The sequence below is a fragment of the Ursus maritimus genome, unplaced genomic scaffold, assembly GCF_017311325.1.
Source record: "Ursus maritimus isolate PB19 unplaced genomic scaffold, ASM1731132v1 scaffold_35, whole genome shotgun sequence".
Lineage (NCBI taxonomy): Eukaryota > Metazoa > Chordata > Mammalia > Carnivora > Ursidae > Ursus > Ursus maritimus.
Window position 1 is genome coordinate 22,983,549 of NW_024426119.1, and position 18,585 is coordinate 23,002,133.

At 36.7% G+C, this 18,585-nt stretch overlaps 1 protein-coding gene across 1 annotated transcript in view; it reads left to right on the forward strand.

Annotated features, from left to right (window-relative positions):
• Positions 1 to 11,644, forward strand: part of TRPM7 (transient receptor potential cation channel subfamily M member 7) — a 117,175-nt gene extending 105,531 nt beyond the window's left edge. The window contains exons 37-39 of the mRNA XM_008705960.2: positions 2,287 to 2,338; positions 2,457 to 2,563; positions 10,136 to 11,644. Of these exons, the coding sequence (XP_008704182.2) occupies positions 2,287 to 2,338; positions 2,457 to 2,563; positions 10,136 to 10,266 (290 nt within the window). The 3' untranslated portion in view covers positions 10,267 to 11,644. The remainder of the gene's footprint in view (positions 1 to 2,286; positions 2,339 to 2,456; positions 2,564 to 10,135) is intronic.
• Positions 11,645 to 18,585: the final 6,941 nt, after the last annotated feature.

Here is an 18,585-nt window from a genome sequence, read left to right on the forward strand (position 1 = left end):
TTTTTTTTTTTTTAAGATTTTATTTATTTGAGAGAGTACAAACAGGGGAGGGGCAGAAGGAGAAGGAAGCAGACTCCCCATGGAGCAGAGAGCCCGACGCAGAGCTCCATGCTAGGACCCCAAGATCATGACCTGAGCTGAAGGCAGACACTTAACTGACTTAGCCACCCAGACGCCCTAGGACTTGGCAACTCTTGATCTCAGTGTTGTGAGTTCAAGCCCCACATCGAGAGCAGAGCTTACTTAAATAAATAAATAAAAACAACAGATGGGAGTTCTTTTCAATAAGCAAAGTAGTTGTGATGTTCTTTACATCATTAGTATGTTCCTGGAGCCATTTTTTATAGGAATATTTGACAGTTACTACAGACAAGTTAAACAGTATAGAAGTACATAAGGAACAGTTTTCTCATCTTTACTGTTTCTCTACCACTATGAAGACAAATACACAAATAGAGGCTTTTTTTTTTCCCTAAGAGAGAGCACAAGTTGGGAGGGGCAGAGGGGGAGAGAGGATCTTCAGTAGACTCCATGCCCAGTGTGGAGCCCGACTCAGGGCTCAATCTCACAACCCTGAGATCATGACCTGAGCTGAAATCAAGAGTTGGACGCTTAACTGACCGAGCCACCCAGGCACCCCTTTCTTCCTTATTTTTAATCATTTTGTTTTGTGTTGTGATTTTCCTTCAAATGGAATGATGCTGTGTGTGTGTGCGTGTGCATTTCACTTTTTTTTTCTCTAACGGTATATCATGGGCATCTTGTGGGTCTTCACTGATAAATCTGAGTTATTCCTTTTAATAGCTGCATAACCTATAATATGGAGGAGTGACATGATTTACTCTTTTTTTTCTTTTTTGCTACTACAAACAGTGCTGCAGCAAACATACTCATGTACTGCTACTTTTATTTCCATTACGCACATTCTTGAATTGGCTTAGTAAGAAGAGATGACTGCAGTTTTTTAAAAAAAGATTTTATTTATTTATTTTTGAGAGAGAGAGCATGAGCAGGGGGGAAGGGCAAAGGGAGAAACAGACTCCCTGTGGAGCAGAGAGCCTGTTACAGGACTCAGTCCCAGGACCCTGAGATCATGACCTGAGCCAAAGGCAGACACTTAACCGACTAAGCCATCCAAGCGGTCCTAGATGAGTGCAATTTTAATAGCTACTGCTGAGTTGCTTTTCTAAAAGGTTACAGGAATTCTTACTTAACACTATATGTGAGTGCCCATTTCTCCACAGACTCCGGTACTGAATATTCTTTTTTTTTTTTTTTTTTTTTTTAAGGATTTGTTTATTTTAGTGAGAGAGAGCGGAGGGGAGGGGCAGGGAGAGAAGGAGAAAGAGTCAAGCACCCTCTGCACTGAGCATGAAGCCAACAGGGTTAGGGGGCTCAATTTCACAATCCTGAAATCAGGACCTGAGCTGAAACCAAGAGTCAGATGCTTAGCTGACTGCGCTACCCTGGTGCCTCTCCAGTACTGAATATTCTTAATCTTTGCCAATCTGATGAGTAGTAGGTCAGTAGGCATTCTTTATTTATATGAATAAATAGATGAGAGAGACTAAAAATATTTAACCACACTTTTATTACCTTTGGGGAAGGATGAAGGTAAAGGAAGATGTTTACAATCTTATTCTTTATGTAACCTGAATCTTTTGCAAGAAGATAGTGTATGAGTTTGAAATACCCAAAACACTTAAAATGGCCTATAAATTACGCTTTCGTGTACCTAATTGTTCTTTGCTAACTAAGTTGAAAAAAGGGGAGGGGCACCTGGGTGACTCAGTTGGTTAAACATCTGACTCTTGATTTCGGCTCAGGTCATGAGATCGAGCCCCGCATCTGGGTCTGTGTTCAGTGGGGAGTCTGCTTGAGGATTCTCTCTCTCCCTCTCCCCTTCCCTCTGCTTGCACTTGCTTGCTCTCTCTCAAATAAATAAATCTTTAGGAAGGGGGGGAGATCATGTAGACCTTTCACATAAAGAGGTGTTTATTTGCAACTTTGTCTCTGTTGCATCACAAGCCATCGGGAGCTCACCTGCCTATCTACCAACTCTGACAATTAACTCTATTCCTGGTGTAGGAGCTGTGTTTGTCTTTGATGCAGTGTTAAGGTTGCAAGTCAGGTTATGAAATAACGAGAGAAAAACTACAGTCTTCAATAATTTAACATCGTGTAATGGTTGATGATGCTATAAAATCTCTCGTGACTTTTTATTATGCAAATGTCAGTGTTTATATCAATCATATAAATTGACTTTTTTTATATATACGTATCAAGGTGTGGGTGAAAATTTGACCGACCCATCTGTGATTAAAGCAGAAGAAAAGAGGTAATAAATTTTAATGATTTCATTCAGATATTTTATAATTTCAAATTCTGCATTTCTGTTTGCATAAACTGCCTTTTTTTTTTTTTTTTTTTTTTTTTTTTAACTACAAATGCCACAGATCCTGTGATATGGTTTTTGGCCCAGCAAATCTAGGTGAAGATGCAATAAAAAACTTCAGAGCAAAACATCACTGTAATTCATGTTGTAGAAAGCTTAAACTTCCAGGTAAGCATTTTCTTAACCAGTATAATGTATAAATTCTTAGGAAATTTGGTTACTACAATACTTCATAAGACCAACGGCACAAATACCCATTATTTAACAAATGGATCTATGCTTTCTTTGATTGCTTATAAAAATACAAAGTTCATTGATTTAATACATACTTATTATGTGTCTGTTGGATGCAAGAATTGTGCTAGATGTTGACAGTACAGTAGTGAACCAGACAAATGCCCTCCATGGAATTTAGTCAACTCTTGAATACTGACAGGATTAACAGGGAGTTATAGGACTGTCATAAATGCTAAATAGAAGAAATAGAACAGGTAAGCAAATCACTTAACACAAACTTAAGAGGTCGGGGAATGCTACCTGGGGAACTGACAGATTGCCTAAAATTGAAGGTTAAGTAGACTTACAAGTTAGCCTGGCAGAGTTGGGGAAAGAGTAGTCCATGAAGCAGGAACAGACACATTCTCTCAGGATTGTAATTTCATTTTTATATTTAAAGAATTATAAACTATGATTGAATCTAAGTTGTAGCACAAACCAGTGGTTCTCACCCCTTGGTGTGCGTCAGTATACCCTGTGGAACTTGTTAAAAATTACAAGTCCCTGGGACTCACCCTTGAGCTGTATTTTTTAAAGTCCCCGTCATTACGACTAGTAATGCAGTAGTTAGAACCAGACTGCCTGGCTCCAGAAAATACCTGCATTATAGAGGCGTAGTTTTTGTTTGCTTGTTTGTTTGAGGATTAAATGAGTTGGTATTTGCGTAGTACTTAGAACAGTGCCAGGCATATAATAAGCATGTAAATGGAATGTTTTTCAACTTTTTAATTCTTCATTGTGAGTATACAGAAATACCATTAATTTTTATGTTTGTTTTTTGTTGTTGTTGTTGTTTATTGACTTTGTATCCTGCAACCTTTCTAAACTTGCTTAATTCTAGAAGTTTTTGTTTTGTTTTGTAAACTCCCTGAAAATTTCTGTGTATAGATAGTAGAGACAGTTATATTACTTCCTTTCCAACCTATATACCTTTTATTTGTTTTTCTTGACTCTTTGCACTGGCAAGGAATTCCAGTACGATGTTGAATGGGATTAGCAAAAGTACAATCTGCTTTGTTTCTAATCTTAAAGGAAAAGTGTTCAGTCCTTCACCATTAACATGATGTTAGCTTGTAAGGTTTTTGTAGATGCACTTTATTAGGTTGAGGACATTTTCTTCTGCTTGTTTCTTGAAAATGCTTATCCTGAATGGGTGTTTAATTTTCTCAGATTTTTTTTCGGCATCTATTTATATGGTCATTTGTTTTTTCTTCTTTAATAGGTTAATATTACATTGTATCACATTGATTTTTGAAATGTTGAACCAGTCATACATTCAGGACAAACTACTTTGTCATGATATATTATCATTTTCTATGTGTTGTTGGACTCAGCTCATATTTTGTTGAGGCTTTTTACGTCTGTGTTCATAAATAATATTGGTCTACGTTTGTTTCTCCTTGTACTGTCTTTCTTTTCTTTTGGTATCGGGATGATATTGATCTTAAAAATAAGTTAGAAGTTATCACACCTCTTCTGTTTTGGGGAGTAGATTGTATAGAATTGATACTCTCCCCGTTTTAAGTGTTTGATAGAATTGTGTAGTGAAACCATCTCAGTCTAAAACTCTTTGTCAGACTGTTTTAAATAAGTTTAATTTTTTAAGTAGATATAGGACTATTGGGTTTATCCTTTTTTTTAGTGAGTTCCATTCATTTGTTAAAGAAAAAAGATTATTGATTGGAGACCTTTTTTAAAAAAAATATTTATTTATTAACTTATAATGTATTATCTGTTTTGGGGGTATAGGTCTGTGATTCATCAGTCTTACACAATACATAGCACTTACCACAACACGTACCCTCCCCAATGTCCATCATCCAGCCACCCCACCCCTCCACCCCCGCTCCGCTCCAGCAACCCTCAGTTTGTTTCCTTAGATTAAGAGTCTCTTACGGTTTGTCTCCCTCTCTGGTTTTGTCTTCATTTTTTCCTCTCTTCCCCTATGATCCTCTGCCTTGTTTCTCAAATTCCACATATCAGTGAGATCATATGATAATTATCTTTCTCTGGTTGACTTATTTCGCTTAGCATAATACCCGCTAGTTCCATCTATGTTGTTGCAAATGGCAAGATTTCAGTTTTTGTTGGCTGAGTAATATTCCATTGAATATATATACCACATCTTTATCCATTCATCTGTCGATGGTCAACTGGGCTCTTTCCATAGTCTGGCTATTGTGGACATTGTTGCTATTAAACATTGGGGTACAGGTGTCCCTTCGGATTACCACATTTCTATCTTTGGGGGATTTGAGACCTTTTCTAACAAAACACTTACTGCTATAAATTTCTCTTTAAGCATTACACTGACTGCATCCCATAAATTTTGGTATGTTTTACTTTTGGTTTTATTTTTTTTTAAATATTTCTTACTTTTCTTGATCTTATTTTCTTATTTCTCTTTAATGTAGAGATTATTTACAAGTGTCTGTCTTAGTTCTCAAATATATGTGAATTTTCCAGATATCTTTCTGTTGATTTTTTTTGTTTAATTCCATTATAAGAGAGCATACTTTCTATGATTTCATTTTAAAAGTTTTTAACCTTAAAGGATATAGTTTCTCTGTGGATGTTGCATATGCAGTTAAAGAAAACATTATGTTGGATGGAGTATTCTATAAATGCTAATTAAGGAAAGTTTTTTGATATTGTTGTTCAGGTTTTTTATATCCTTGATGTTTTGTCTCCTTGTTCTGTTGATTACTTAGAAAGGAGGCCTTGAAAGTACAGTAGTGGGTTTGTCTGTGTTGCCTTTCAGTTCTGTTAGTTTTTGCTTCATGTGTTTTGAAGTTTTGTCCTTCAGTACATATACCTTTACAGTTGTCATGTCTTCTTGGTGAACTGATTCTTTTTATCATCATGGAACGTGATGGTAATTGTCCTTGTTCTGAGAAGTCTCCTTTGTCTGATATTAACATAGCTACTCCGGCTATTTTTTGATAAATGGTTTTACAGATATCTTTTCCCATTCTTTTCACCGATACATGGTAATTGTATTTAAAGTTGGTTTCTTTAAAAAAAAAAAAAATGAGTGGGATCCAAGCGTATAGTTGGATCTTAGGTTTAATTTGGTTTTTGGTTTTTTGTTTTTAACTTAACAGTTTCTATTTTTAACTGGTATTTCAGACTTTTTACATTTAATGTCATTATTGACGTGGTTGGATTTAGAACTCGTTTTCTTATTGATGCCTCTGGTTTGTTTTTTTTTGTGTTCCACCCCCCTTTTCTGTTTCAGTATTCTGTTTTATCTCTATGTTTAGTTTTTTAGTGGTTGCTCTTAGTTTTTCTTATCAAGAATATGTGTTTTGCTTTCGTACTTAAAGGATATTTTTACTGTATCTAGAATTTTAGGTTGATACTGTTTTCTTTCAGGGTTTAGAAAATGTTATGTCTCTTGCCTCTGTTACCTCTAATGAAAATTCCAGTCATTTGAATTGTTCTTCCCCTATATGTGATGTGTCATTATAATCTAGCTCCTTAGAAATTTGGATTTTTAGCAGTTTGATTCTGATATGTCTAGTTATAGCTTTCTCTGAGTTTATCTTGGTTCAGGTTTACTTAGCTTCTTGAATTTGCAAATTTATGATTTTTATCAAATTGGGGAGTTTTTAGCTGTTCTTCAGATATTTGTTCTGCATCAATCTTCTTTCTGGAGCTCCCATAATAAGAATGTTAGACTTTTTGATATTGTTTCCCAGGGACTTGAGTCTCTGATTTTTTTCCTTAAAAATTATTTTTTATCTGTTGTTTAGATTGGATCGTTTTGATTGATCTATCAAGTTCATGGACTCTTTCCTTATTCCTCATTTCTTCATTCTGCTTTTAAGCCCATGCACTAGATTTGTTGTTTTAGTTATATTTTTCAGCCCTATAACTTCCTTTTGGTTCTTTTTAAACTGATTATTTCTCTGCTGAAAACTTGTTTTTCCATTCACCTCAGGTCAGTTTGCCCTATGTCATGGAGTATGGTTATAATAGCTGGTTTAAAGTCTTTGATCATTCCATCTGAATAATCTTGAGGTTAGCATGTCTTGTCTTTTTCTTTAAGCATCTTTGAGATGTTTCTAGTTCTTTGTATCTCCAGTAATTTAAGCTGGATACTTTGAATATCATGAGATTCTCGGTCTTATTAAAAATAATGTAGAGAGTGTCAGGTTTTTGTTTATTTATGTTCGTAGGCAGTCAGCTCAGTTAAGCTTCCAAGCCCCAGTCTACCTTTTGTAACTGTGATTCCGATGTCAGTCTGGTTTTCAAAGCCTTTGCAGTATTACTCAGATCTCTCTCCCTATGCATCAAACGTAGTCAAGGCTGGGAACTGACTAGAGGTCTGCACCATTGTTTAGTCCTAAGAGCCTATCCTGTGCTGTCTTTCCACATGTGTGCCACTCAAGGGTAAATTTGAGATTTCATACATAAATTTAGGGTGCCCCTCTCCATTTTCTTCCATTCCATGATTTCGTCCATATTTCGTGATTCTCAAGGGCCTCTTTTTGGGCAGAGTGGAGGGGCAGGGGCGGATGGGGTACTCTGATTAGAAAGCCAGGATTGTGTCCTCCCTATACTGTCACACATTGCCTTCACTTGAGTCCGTTTCTGATGCTAAGTGTCAAGGAAAATTTTGAATGATAAAGACAGCTATTTTTTAGTTCTTGTGGTCCCAGAGAAGGGTTTTTCTCTTGGAATTGTAGGTGCTTGCTCAGCTGCCACCACCCTGAGTCCCTCTCCATGACTGGGGCTTGTCTTAGGTAATAGCCAGAGGAGCAAAAAGAGAAAAATAAGGAAGAGGGCATTCCTCTCAAGATTCTCCAGCCACAGAGTCCTTCTTCCTGATCTTCTGGCCAGAAAATCCGAAAGCTTTTTCTGTCCATGCTCACTGTATATTTCTGAGATCAAGCTATCTGTAATTCTAAGCCTGGAAATAAGAGGGGGCAGGGAACCCTGGAAACTTACCATCAATCTAGGTCATTCCTCAAGTTTTGATCCCCTTCTTCAATATGTCTGCTCTTACTTTTCAGGAGTCTTAGATAGTGGCTTTGTGTTTATGTAAAGGATTTTTATTTGTAATCTGTGGAAAAGATAGAATTGAATATGCCTAGTCCATTTTAGCCAAAACTAGAACGTAACAGTGGTGAGTTTAACAGGCAGCCCAGATAATATTTTTATTTGGTTATTATATAATATAATAAGTTATATTATTTATAATTACATATAAATTATATATCATTTAGATCCAATGATATTTTAAATATAGCATATCTGTTTTTAAAATTATTAATAGGGGCGCCTGGGTGGCTTAGTCGTTAAGCCTCTGCCTTTGGCTCAGGTCATGGTCCCAGCGTTCTGGGATCAAGCCCCCCGGCATCGGGCTCCCAGCGGGAAGTCTGCTTCTCCCTCTCCCACTCCCCCTACTTGTGTTCCCTCTCTCGCTGCCTTGCTCTCTCTGTGTCAAATAAATAAAATCTTTAAAAAAAAAATTATCAATATAATCAGGATTTTATAGCTTGAAAGAGGCCTTAAAAGCAATCCAGTCAAAATCTGTCATTTTCCAGAAGATATCATTAGAGGTCACATGATTTGTCCATGTTAACACCATAAGTTAACGTTTTCAGGACTTGAATTATAATTGGGTTTCTCTCCATTGTTCTTGGTATACTACAGCTACAGATTAATTTGTGTTCTCCAAGGCCATAGTGGCACAGTCTTGAATTCAAAATTTATCAAAACTTACTCATATAAGTAGCAAATATGTATTTAGATCATTGAATACAGGCTATCACTCAAACAGTTCATATTCTGAGTGCTAGTTCTATTTTATATGGAGATAAAGAAGTATATGGGTATATGCAGAACTATGGTTAGTTTTAAGTTAAATTTGATAATTCTGCATTGTTTTCCAATTCTGCAACTATTGTCTATAACTCCCAAAGTGATTTCATACTATCCCATAAAAATGTAATCCAAATACTGATAGCATCAAATTTAACTAAAGACATACTGTCCTTCCTGAATTCCTGTTTCTATGTTCAGTTTCCTGCATCTCTACTGGGATACCTTACAGCATCTTTATAAGTAATACGTCCATTCCAGAACTCTTGACTCTCATTTCCCACCCCTACACTTCCCTATCTCATTAATGTTACGCAGTTGCTCAGGGTCAAAACTTAAAAGCTGGGGGCGCCTGGGCGGCACAGCGGTTAAGCGTCTGCCTTCGGCTCAGGGCGTGATCCCGGCGTTATGGGATCGAGCCCCACATCAGGCTCCTCTGCTATGAGCCTGCTTCTTCCTCTCCCACTCCCCCTGCTTGTGTTCCCTCTCTCGCTGGCTGTCTCTATCTCTGTCGAATAAATAAATAAAATCTTTAAAAAAAAAAAAAAAAGCTGATTGGTTTTTCTTCTCTCACTTTTCATAGCCAATCTGCCAAACTCTGTCTACTCTGATTCTGAAATCTCCCTAGAATTCATCCATTTCTCTTAATCCTCATTGCCACCATTCATTTCCTGTGTTCTTGCCAAATGCCCTTAACACGACTTCAAATGACAATCAGCATAGTCACTTAAATTTGTTTATGTTCCTCCTTGAACACTGCTTAATACCTTACCATAGCTTGCATCCCATAGATCAGGGGTCAACAACTTTGCTGTAAAAGGCAAGGTAGTAAAATATTTTAGGCTTTGTGGGCCATATGGCCTATGTCACAGCCACCTGGCTCTACCATTGTAGTGCAGAAATAGACATAGACAACCTGTAAACAAGTAAGCATGGCTCATTCCATTAACACTATTTACAAAAATAGGCAGCAGGTGAGATTTGCCTCACTGACTGTTTTTTGATAACCCTTGGGCCATTAACTGCCACTTGATGCCATTTTCTACTAGGTGCCCCCTCAGTTTACTACATGCGAGCGTGCTGTCTTCTTGCTATTTTTAGGAGGCATCAAGTCCATTTCCTTTTTACAGTTAACCTTCCCTCTACCTAGAACATACTTCCTGGAGCTTTGAGTCATTTCTCAGTATTCAGGGTCTTCACTCAGATATTACCTCCTGTGCCTCTTCTGCCCAGCCTTAAAAGAATCAGCTTATACCATCTTCTGTCTGGCCCTCATCATACTGTTTGCTTCAGAGCACTTGTTACTACACAATTGTGTTGTTTCTCTATTTGTTTTTCTTCATGAGCAAGAATATAAGCTCCATGAGAACAAGGACCTTGTCTGCCTTGATTTTTACTATGTTTCCACTCTTCCATGAGTTATTGACTCATAGTCAGAACATAATACTTACTTGTTGAATGAATGATTTCATTTTTATGTATATAAATTTTGTGACTTTTGGATTTAAAACAACCTGCTAAAATATAGATCTGGCACATTTAGAGGAAAATTGATTTAGAAAATGTTAATTTTTCATTTCTATGAAATACTGACTTTTTTCCTTTTTTTTTTTTTTGTTGGGGGTGTGAATATAGATCTGAAGAGGAATGACTATACACCTGATAAAATGCTGTTTCCTCAGGATGAGCCTTCAGATTTGACTCTTCAGCCTGGAAATTCCACCAAAGAATCAGAATCAACTAATTCTATTCGTCTTATGTTATAATATTACTGAATCATTGGTTTTGCCTACACCTCACAAAAATGTTACCTTGTCATTCTTCCTTCAGGAGGAAACTGTTTGGTAATAGAGAAAAGTGTGTGCAAATGAACATGCTAATTCTGGCACAGTTAAAAGGTCAATATTGTTTTGACCTGATTAAAGTAGTCAGTCAGGAACTCCCTATAGGATACAGCTGGCAGCTGTCAAATTTTAAAGGTAAAGGAAAATTAGTATTTATAACTTTTTAAAGGGCTCTTTTTAGCAGAAGATTTCATTTGACTTTGTTCTGATGAGGGTGATACCCTCTCTCATGTGGTGCAATACCATTAACCAAAGTTAAGTGTCTGTGTGGATTTTATTGGCAGCTGGTTTACTGCCATTCAGCTAGTGAAATGAAGAAATCACCCAGCCTTTTGGTTAAATGGCAGACGTCTTCCTCAGTGTGTTTAGTGTGTTCAGTGGTGATGTCACTAGTTCCCAGCTCATTGCTTGTTGGCCATGGGAAAGGAGATGACTTGTTGTTCTAGATCCATAGGGATACAGGAACCCTGAGCTGAAAACCATTTTCTAAGAGGGACTTTATGAATCAGGATTAGGCTCCATATTTAAAGATGGAGGCAGTTTTTTTTGTTAAATAGAGCCCAAATTGTGCAGAAGTATTAGTTTGGTTTTTTTTGTTTTGTTTTGTTTTGTTTTTAACATTGTTTTATCAAGTCCTTGTTAAGTAGAAGAAAGCCATGGTAGACTGGTATAACCTAAATATATCAGAGGAGAAACCTAACTCACTGTTCAAGAGAAGTTACCTTGTAAAAAAAAGTTAAAGTGCTTTTTTCCTATCTGTATCTATAGTGACAACCTGGAAGCTACGTACTTCTCCAAAGATTTTATTGACCAGTATATCAAATCAGAATGTAAACATAAATTCTTGCATATATTTAAAATTGTGTGTAGGAACATCTGAACATGAGTATTGTTTGTGGTACTTATTTAAGAAATTGAGTTGGATTATCATTATGTGATGTCGGGAGATTGCAATGTAACTTTATACCAATAAAATGTAATTTAACTGCCCCAGATATTGTTGAATACTCAACAACAAGAAAAGCTTTCATCTGACTAAAGTTTTATGCTTTTTTTTTCTTTTTGTTTGTTTCCTAGGTACTAATTTTAATTTTTATTTAGGAAGGAGCAGTGTAAATCTTACTTGTATTCAGTAGTGTATCTCATAGATACAGACAAGGCAAGAAGAGATAAGCTGTTTAAATAGTGTTTAATATTAAAGGGGGGAGAAAGAAAAAGTGTATTAAAGATATTCTACTATATACATTTTGTATATCATAAAATCTTTAAAAGAAATTAAATAAATTTATTCTTGTTTACAGATGTTTAGTGAGTTTAATCATTCTGAAAAATTATCTTATGTTTTCAGAGTGTTTTGTTTTTTGTTTGCTTGTTTTCAGAGTATCAGCTTTTTTAAATGAACCATTTTGTACACCTAAGCTTTTTCACTTCCTGTCCTGTATATTGTTCAAAGTGGTCTTGGTTTCCTCCTGTTTCTCTCTTTTTTAAAAGACTTACTTTTAGAGAGAAAGAGTGTGTGTGTGTGTGTGTGTGTGTGTGTGTGTGTGCGCGCGCGCAAGTCAGGGGAGGGGCAGAGGGAGAGAATCTCAAGCAGACTTCCCACTGAGCATGGAGCTCCACGTGGGGCTTGATCCCACGACCCCGAGATCATGACCTGAGCTGAAATCAAGATTTGGATGCTTAACCAACTGAGCCACCCAGGCACCCCTCCCTCTCTCTCTCTTTCTCTTTCTCTTTAAATCTGTTTCTTGTTATGTCAGAATATGAGGATATGGGTTATCACTATGGTTAATTTTATGTTGATTATTTTCACTAGATAATAATAGTAGTGAACATTTTTGTAGTACTCAATATATGCCAGGCATTACTCTAAGTACTTAACATAGGTTGACCTTTTAATCCTTAAAACAGTCTTATGAAATAGCTATTATTATCATGTTTTGCCAATTAGAAAATAAAAGCATTAGGGTAAAGTAACTTTCCTAAGATTCTTATAATTAGTACATAGCAGCACTAGGATTCAAACCCACGAAGACTTGCTTTTTTGTACGCTCCTGAGTCTCATGTTATGTTGACTTTCAAGCATAATGATGATTCATTTCGGTACCAGTTCCTGGTTCCTTTTCTGAAATAAATCTACTCCATACCTTTTCTTTGCTAATGCTGGAGAGTAACAGTTTACCTGAAAACCACATCTCTCATTCCAAAGAAGTGTGATCTTTCTTTAGATTACTGAATTTCATCATTATTACTCTGGTCCAAAAGTGTCATTTGCTTAATCTCTTTAACATTTTCTTCTCAGTCTCATCCTGCTCTGTCTTTTTACCAAATTACTTCTTAAAACATCTGCAGATGTTCTCTGATAATATGCCTTTGTCAGTCTGGTTACATATGAGCCATCATTATTTTAAAAGTAATGTATGTTGGTTGTATTGGAACATAAGGTAAAGACTTTATAAAGAAAAATATAAAAATTACCCTCATTTCCCACGCTTAAGTTGAACTATGTTGTTTCATAGTTACATCTCTTTTTACCCGATTAGATTGTAGACTTCGCAGAAGAAAGGACCCTTTAGATTTTTTGCTCCTGTAGCACCCAACACCTTGCATAGTACATAATTTGTGATAGGTACACCATTAAAAAAATTTTTTAGGGGCACCTGGGTGGCACAGCGGTTAAGCGTCTGCCTTCGGCTCAGGGCGTGATCCCGGGGTTCCTGGATCGAGTCCCACATCAGGCTCCTCCGTTATGAGCCTGCTTCTTCCTCTCCCACTCCCCCTGCTTGTGTTCCCTCTCTCGCTGGCTGTCTCTATCTCTGTCAAATAAATAAATAAAAATCTTAAAAAAAAAATTTTTTTTAATGTGTTTCCACAATACCAAACTTTGTCTTGAGAAAGATCGCAGTGATATATAGTCTTGTGTGTTTAAGTGGACAATCAAGGCAAGAGTATCCAATAAATAGCCATTTATCACTCAGATCAAGTAATTACTTGCAGAAAAGGATAAATCTACAGGCAGGGATTTTTGTTATCCTCCTTATTTACCGGATCTGCTCTCATTGTTTCCTGGCTAGATTTCACATTATCTGTATTTGAGGAACCTGGACCCTCAGATCTGTCACAACTAGCGCTTAATTAAATGCTTAGTAATTATGTACTGAAGTGAAAACTCTCAGCCACTGTGTGTCTCTGAAAACTTGGCCTGTGTTACCAACTGAGAGCTGTCTTACTTATTTTTTGTATTTCCCTTAGTGCCTTGCTGGCATGTGTAGTGTAGACTGTAGATGCTCGTAAATACGTGTTGAAGAAGTACCACAGAATATTTCCAATACTAGACCATCTGTGAGCTTTTTCTTAAGTAAAATCCCAAGCTATGGTTTTGAGCCTCTCTGAACTATGTTTCTCTTCTGCACTCTGGAAATTCCTCAAAGCGGAGTTTCTAATTGGGGTCCATGATTCTGCCTTAGTGGTCAGTCAACAGTGCTTTCTTTCATGTGCTGTCCCACGCCACATGTCTCCCTCTCCTTTACTGTTTTTTTTCCTGGGATTTCTATGTCTGCATCAATGGAACTTCTCTTTCATTTTAATTTTAAATGCCTTAGTATATGTTTCTGAAATATAAGAACTGTGATATTTTCACACCTTAAAAAGTAAGTTTCATAATATCAGAAAGTGTCATTCTCCAAAAAAAAAATTTTTTTTTTTTTTTTACAATTTAGTTCAGTCAGGACCCAGCTGAGATTTATTATACATTGCAGTTGCTTGATTTGTCTTTAAAGTTTCAATATATAAGCTTCCCCTGACATTCTCCACCACCACCACCACCTAGTTTATTTTTTAAAGAACCCAATCATTATTCTAAAAAGTTCCCCACATTCGGGGTTTTGCTGATTATTTCCGTTAGGTGCCATCTTACATGTTTGTGTTTCTTGAATATATCGTAAACTGTTAGGTTTAGAGGCTTGGTCAAGATTGAATTTTTGGCAAGAATGTGTCATCGATGGTGGTGTATCCTCCCGTTAGGAAACACAGTGTTGGTTGTCTTTTTGATGGGCATTAACTAGATCTATTAATTAGGTCAGTTTTTCTTGAAATGGACCACAAACCCTGAGGGTCCCCAGGGTACTTTCAGGGGGCCCACAAGGTCAAACTTCTATAATTTGGGATGCCTGGGTGGCTCAGTTGGTTAAGCATCTGCCTTTGGCTCAGGTAATAATCCCAGGGTCCTGGGATCGAGTCCCACATCAGGCTCCTTGCTCAGCAGGGAGCCTGCTTCTCCCTCTGCGTGCTTCTCCCTCTCTGTGACAGATAAAAATCTTAAAAAATAAAAATAAAATAAAATAAAATCTGATTGAGAGGGATGGGGCAGGATGGAGTGAAAGTGGGGATAGGGGAAGCTACTTTGAAAAAAAAAGTCGAAGATATTATTTGCTTTTTTCACTGTATGGAAAGTTTTACTGATGAGGCACAATTATTGATGGGTAAAACTGCGGTATCTTAGCACAAGTCAAAGCAATAGCACCTAAGTGTACCAGTGGTCATATTCTTCACCTTCACACCACAGTTTTAAAAAAAATGTATTTGGTGGGGGACCCTGGCTGGCTCACTTGGTGGAGCATGAGACTCTTGATCTCCAGGTTGTGAATTCGAGCCCCATGTTGGGTGTAGAGATTAATTAAAAATAAAATCTGCAAAAAATAAAATGTCTTTGAGCTAACAATTTAATTTTTAATAAATCTTGACCCTCGTATACATGTCTAATATCTGTGGAACAAAATGAGAAATACAAAACATAAAACTTCTGCTACATAGTGCAGTGCAATGATGGTTTCAAGGAAAAGCGCTTTAACGTGAAAATGAACAAGTTACTTTTTTCATTGTACATCATTTCTACTTTGAAAGAGTGACTGGCAAACAAACCAGGGTTATTCAGACTTGAGGATTTGGCCAAAGAGTGATAATACTTGTTAATGCTAAAATTTATGATTTTAAGAGAAAATTTGAATTTGGGGAAAACTTGCCTATGAACACCAGTAACATGACAGCTTCCAGTACTTACTAATGAAATCAGTGTTGATTTAACAATGGTTATTTTTGATAGTGTATAATGAAATGTGTCAACATTTAGAAATCTGCATAACCAGTATTTCCAAATGACCTGTACATGGTATTATAAAGTGATGCATGAGTAAAAGATCTGGCAGAGCATGAAAAGTTTATGAGATTTCAGATTCTGTACTGCAGTTGACCTTTGGGAAACTACCACTTGTCCAATTTTTTTGGTCTTAAATAAGAATATCCACAATTACCTGAAAAGGCTATTAAATACTCGTCCCCATAGTGAACTACAGTAATCAAGACAATGTGTTACAACATATAAATCGATAATTTATGGTAAATTGATTTTTGACAAGGGTGCCAAAACAATGGGGAAAGAATCGTCTTTTCAATAAATTGTGCCGGGACAACTAGATATCCATATGCAAAAGAATGATGTTGAGCCCCTGCCTCACACCATATACAAAAATTAACTCGAAGTGGATCAAAAACTTAAACATAAGAGCCAAAATCATAAAACTCTTAGAAGAAAATCTAGAAGTAAACCTTTGTGTTCTTGGAGTAGGCCATGGTTTCTTAGATATGACATCAACAGCAAAAGTAACCAAAGAAAACAGTAAAATTGAACTTAATAAAAATTTTAAAATTTGTGCTTTGAAGTACACTATCAGGGCGCCTGGGTGGCATAGGTGGTTAAGTGTCTGCCTTCAGCTCAGGTCATGATCCCAGAGTCCCAGGATCAAGCCCCACATTGGGCTCCCTGCTTAGCTGGGAGTCTGCTTCTCCCTATACCCCTCCCCCTGTAAATGCCCCCCCAAATATAAAACAATTACTTCTTTAAAGTACACTGTCAACAACAAAAAGACAAGACAGGATGGGAGAAAATTTTTGCAAGTAGTATATCTGATAAAGGACTTGTATAAAGAGCTTAATTAAATAGTAAAGAGACATCCCAGTTTAAAACTGGGCAAAGGATGTGAATAGACATTTCTCCAAAGATACGTGAGTGGTCAATAAACATGAAAAGAGTCTCTACATCATTAGCCATCAGGGACATTCAAATCAAAACTATAATAAAATGCCACTTCATACCCCCTGGGATGGCTAGAATGAAAAAGATGACAGCAGGTGTTGGCAAGGATATGGAGAAATTGGAATGCTAATACATTGCTGGTGGGGATTTAAGTAGTGTCACCACTCTGGAAAACAGTTTGGCAGTTTTTCAAAAGTTTAACCTGAGAGTCCATATGACAGCAATTTTTCCCCCACGTATATACCCAAGAAAATGAAAATATGTCTATACAAAACCTTGTACTTGAATGTTCATAGCAGCATTATTGATAATAACCAAAAAATGGAAACAACCCAAAAGTAAAATATAAATCTATACAATAGAATATTATCTGGCAATAAGAATGTAGTACTGGTAAGTCCTACATCTAAGGGTCTTTTGATTCTGTAGCTACTGTGTACTCACTGCAATGCAAAACGGAACTGGATAGACTTGGACTCTCATTCCTGCTCTGCCCCTTATTCATGAGTAACCAGCTAATTGAGCAAGCCTCTCTCATAATACTGATCTCACATTGTTGCAAAGGTGGAGGGAGTTAAGTACTTAACACATAAATGTACTCAAATAATAGGTTTCTTCGTGCTGCCTTTCCTTGGGAATTCCAGTGAAGAGAGGAGGACATGATGGAGAATAGAGAACATACTGAGAGTGATTTTTCACTCTACAAAGAACTTATCACCTTGTAGCTTCTGTGAGTATAGTTGAAATATGAGCACATGCTTATGAGATACGTGCATGTGTATAATTTGCATCCAAGTGCTTAAGTCTGTTCCATCTTCATCTCTTGAAGGCACTTTTAGGATTCACTTTAAGAATGAAATTAGAAAAAAGGATGTAAAAGGTAGCTGTGAGGGGCGTCTGGGTGGCTCAGCTGGTTAAGCATCTGCTTTTGGCTCAGGTCATGATCCCGGGGTCCTGGGATCGAATCCTGTGTCGGGCTCCTTGCTCATCGAGGAGCCTGCTTTTCCCTCTGCCTCTTCCTGCCACTACCCCTGCTTGTGCACGCTCTCTCTCTCTCTCTGACAAATAAATAAAATCTTAAAAAAGTAGCTGTGAGCACAAATGTAAAGCTAAAATATCAAGATAATTCAAAATAAAGTAACCATACGAGTGCTCAATCATAACACACATAAGAAAGTCAAAACAATGGGAAATATTTGGCAAGAGTTTGAAAGCACAGAATAAATCCAGGTGATCAATAGATTGTAAAAGCTATATGAAGGCAAAGACTTGTGTTTTATTCTGTTAAACATCAAGCACAGTGACTGGCATGAAGTAGATGCACAATCAGTATTTTTTGGATTAATGAATGAGATGCAACAACTATTTAATGCAAGACCTAGAAAGGAGGAAATAAAAGTTACTTACTTCATGCCACAGTTTGCTAACTCTGCAAATAAACAGCAAAAATAACAATAATAATGAGTTCACAAAAGAAAAAAAATCAGATTGACAAAAGAATTCTCACCTGTCCTATGGTATCCAGGAGGTAGGAAAGCAGTATAATTAGGAGAAAGGGAGGACTTTGAACTGAGCCACGTGATGGCGTTCCCAGAAAGTTCACCATTTCCTTGGAGAATGTCAATCAAGGATATACTCAAGCAAAAAGAAACATAAGATCTAAATAGGAAGACACGAGATAAAAGAGGCAAGCAAATATTCATAAAATATACAAATTCAAATACTTGCTGGCAAATATTATTACGTGGTATAAAATTTTAAACTAAACTAGAATAAAATGTTTTTAAACATTAAAAGAAGATTCAGGGGAAGATGGTAGTTAAGCACACTAATGGTCTCATCTATTTGGGCAAAGTTACAGATATTAATTGATCAAAAAGTACTTTTAAGTATGAGTAACCCTTGCTATCCTGACTCATTATGTGATCTCAAGGAACTAAATAAATTCTCACGCATAGTCTTTACAAGCCATCAAGACCTTAAAGACCAAATAGATTGGCATAATAATGGTATCCCTTGCTACTGAAACTTTGGACCCAAATAGATTAAGGTAACAAGGGCTACTTGTATATTTTTTGAAATATTTAAAGGAAACAATCCAAGAATATAAAAACAATGTACAACTTTTAGACAAGAATCTGAGGGGAGGG